This window comes from Aplysia californica, unplaced genomic scaffold, assembly GCF_000002075.1.
Source record: "Aplysia californica isolate F4 #8 unplaced genomic scaffold, AplCal3.0 scaffold00568, whole genome shotgun sequence".
NCBI classification, from domain to species: domain Eukaryota; kingdom Metazoa; phylum Mollusca; class Gastropoda; order Aplysiida; family Aplysiidae; genus Aplysia; species Aplysia californica.
Genome location: NW_004797838.1, coordinates 341,910 through 344,414, shown reverse-complemented (window position 1 = coordinate 344,414; position 2,505 = coordinate 341,910). Strand labels below are relative to the sequence as shown.

Here is a 2,505-nt window from a genome sequence, read left to right as displayed (position 1 = left end):
GAGACAGACAGACAGACAGACAGACAGACAGACAGACAGACAGACAGACAGACAGACAGACAGAGACAGAGAGAAACAGAGGGGGAGAATTAAGTTTTAGAGTTTTAGTGAGAGTTTTACAGCACTTTTTTCTTTTAAATGTAGTTGTTTTTATGGATGATGAAGTGATAGTGACAGTGAGACCACATGCTTCTTTTCATTTATTTGGTTGTGTCTTTTTTGTTTTAGTAAGTGGATTACGGCACCTGCAACACAATAAGGTCATATAAGTGCCGAATAGTAGAGATGTTACAAGAGAGTAACAAACACAAAAAAGGAGGAAACACAAGGACGATAGATGTTTGATAGGAAAGAAGAAGCAAACGACACCAGAGCACTCTGCAACCACCAGTGGCTGTGGGTACATAACTGTACAGAGCCTGTAAACCCTCCCTCCCTTCCTCCCTCCCTCCCTCCCTCTCTCTCTCTCTCTCTCTCTCTCTCGCGCTCTCTCAAAAAAAACCACACACACACACGTACAAACACACACACAGATACACACAAACACACACACACACTCAAATATACACACACACTCTCACACACACACACACACATACACACACACACACAGCACTAACTAACCTTGTGTTTTGTCAAACGGGAAAGGCACATGTACAGCCAGGCCCTCCGCATGTACTCCATGACCCTGGACAGACACAACAGTGACAAAATGATGATCCACACAGAGACAAATGATGATCCAGAAAGAAACAGAACGGTGGAAAATAATGATCCACACAGTGAAACAACAGTGACAGTTGATGAGCCAGAAATAAACGAAACAGTGACAAACAGCAGGACAGAATAGAGACAAAATGTAAATCCAGAGAGGAGCAGGAGAGAAAAACCTCTGACAAAAGTTTAATTCAGAGAGAGAGAAAGAGCAGGGACAAAATGATTTTCCATAGAGAGAGAGAGAAAGAAAAAGAATGGGGACAAAATGTTTATCCACAAGAGAGAGAAAGAACGGGGACAAAAAGTGTTTCCAGGGAGAGAAAGAGAAAAGCGACAAATCAATGAGTAACTGACCGGTGTGAGATGAGACCAAGCCAACCTCCGACCTCTGACCTACCTGCACAAAGACGGCCGAGTGAGTGAGTGCATCATTGAGGGTGAGCAGGATATTGGAGGAGGCTATGACCCCGGGGTCATGACCCCAGGTCGTCACCAGGAGACGGTCGTATTGCTGGGGACAACAGCACCAACAGGAGACGATAACTGATTGTATAGCAATGTTTTAGGTAAGTTTTAGTAAGAGTTTTACAGCATTTGCAACACAATAAGCAATGTTTTAGTTAGTAAATGTTTTAGAGCACTTGTAACACAATAAGGTCATATAAGTGCCAAAGATTACAGGAACCACAAGAGAGCAACAAACACAAAAAAGTAAGGAGGAGAGATAAGGAGGATAGATGATTGATAAGAAGGAGCAGACCACACTAGAGCACCCACGATTTCATAGTAATGTTTTACACCCCAACTGACACACTAAAACACATTGAAATTTTTCCAATCATGAGTAAATAGAGGGAAAAAGAAGCTGAGGTAGAGCGAGAACAACTTAATAATAATTAGAGTCCTTGAACAGAGCTTAGTTTTAGTTTTAGTAAAGAGTTTTACGACACTTGCCAATATTAGGTTACATAAGTGCTGAAGATTAGAGGTGTTTCTAAAGATAATAAAATTATACTAAATTAATGTAGGCCTTTTATGCCCCCATCAATACAGTTTTAAATCATTTAGAAGGCGAGCTTCCGAATAATTTGAGATGAAACTATGAGACGTTTTCTTTAGTTTGGTTTGTCAGCACTAGCATAACACTCCGGCTTACCTTAAACACGCGCGGCAGACGGTGGAGTTTTGTCCCCTTCATGAGCAGCAGCGAGGGTGGCCCGCAGCCCGTCAGGTGGTAGATGAACAGCTTGAACCACACAGAACTCACCTGGGAACACACACACACAAGGATTTCAGACAACACACACACACACAGGGGGGGATTTCAGACAACACACATACACAAGGGAGATTTCAGACAATACACACACACACATACACTAGGGGGATTTCAGACAACACACACACACACATACACTAGGGGGATTTCAGAAAACACACACACATACACCAGGAGGATTTCAGACAACACACACACACACATACACAAGGGGGATTTCAGACAACACACACACACACATACACTAGGGGGATTTCAGAAAACACACACACATACACCAGGAGGATTTCAGACAACACACACACACACAGACACAAGGGGGATTTCAGACAACACACACACATACACCAGGGGGATTTCAGAAAACACACACACACACATACACAAGGGGGATTTCAGACAACACACACACATACACAAGGGGGATTTCAAACAACACACACACACACAGGTGGATTTCAGACAACATACACACACATACACAAGGGGGATTTCAGACAAAACACACA

At 42.8% G+C, this 2,505-nt stretch overlaps 1 protein-coding gene across 1 annotated transcript in view; it reads right to left on the bottom strand.

Moving 5' to 3' along the window:
• The window catches only part of LOC101859663 (protein FAM91A1), a gene marked incomplete in the record, with an annotated part of 22,556 nt that overhangs the window by 3,606 nt on the left and 16,445 nt on the right, over positions 1 to 2,505 (bottom strand). Inside the window, 3 exon segments of the mRNA XM_013087271.2 lie at positions 625 to 688; positions 1,115 to 1,228; positions 1,874 to 1,984. Coding sequence (XP_012942725.1) covers positions 625 to 688; positions 1,115 to 1,228; positions 1,874 to 1,984 — 289 coding nt within the window.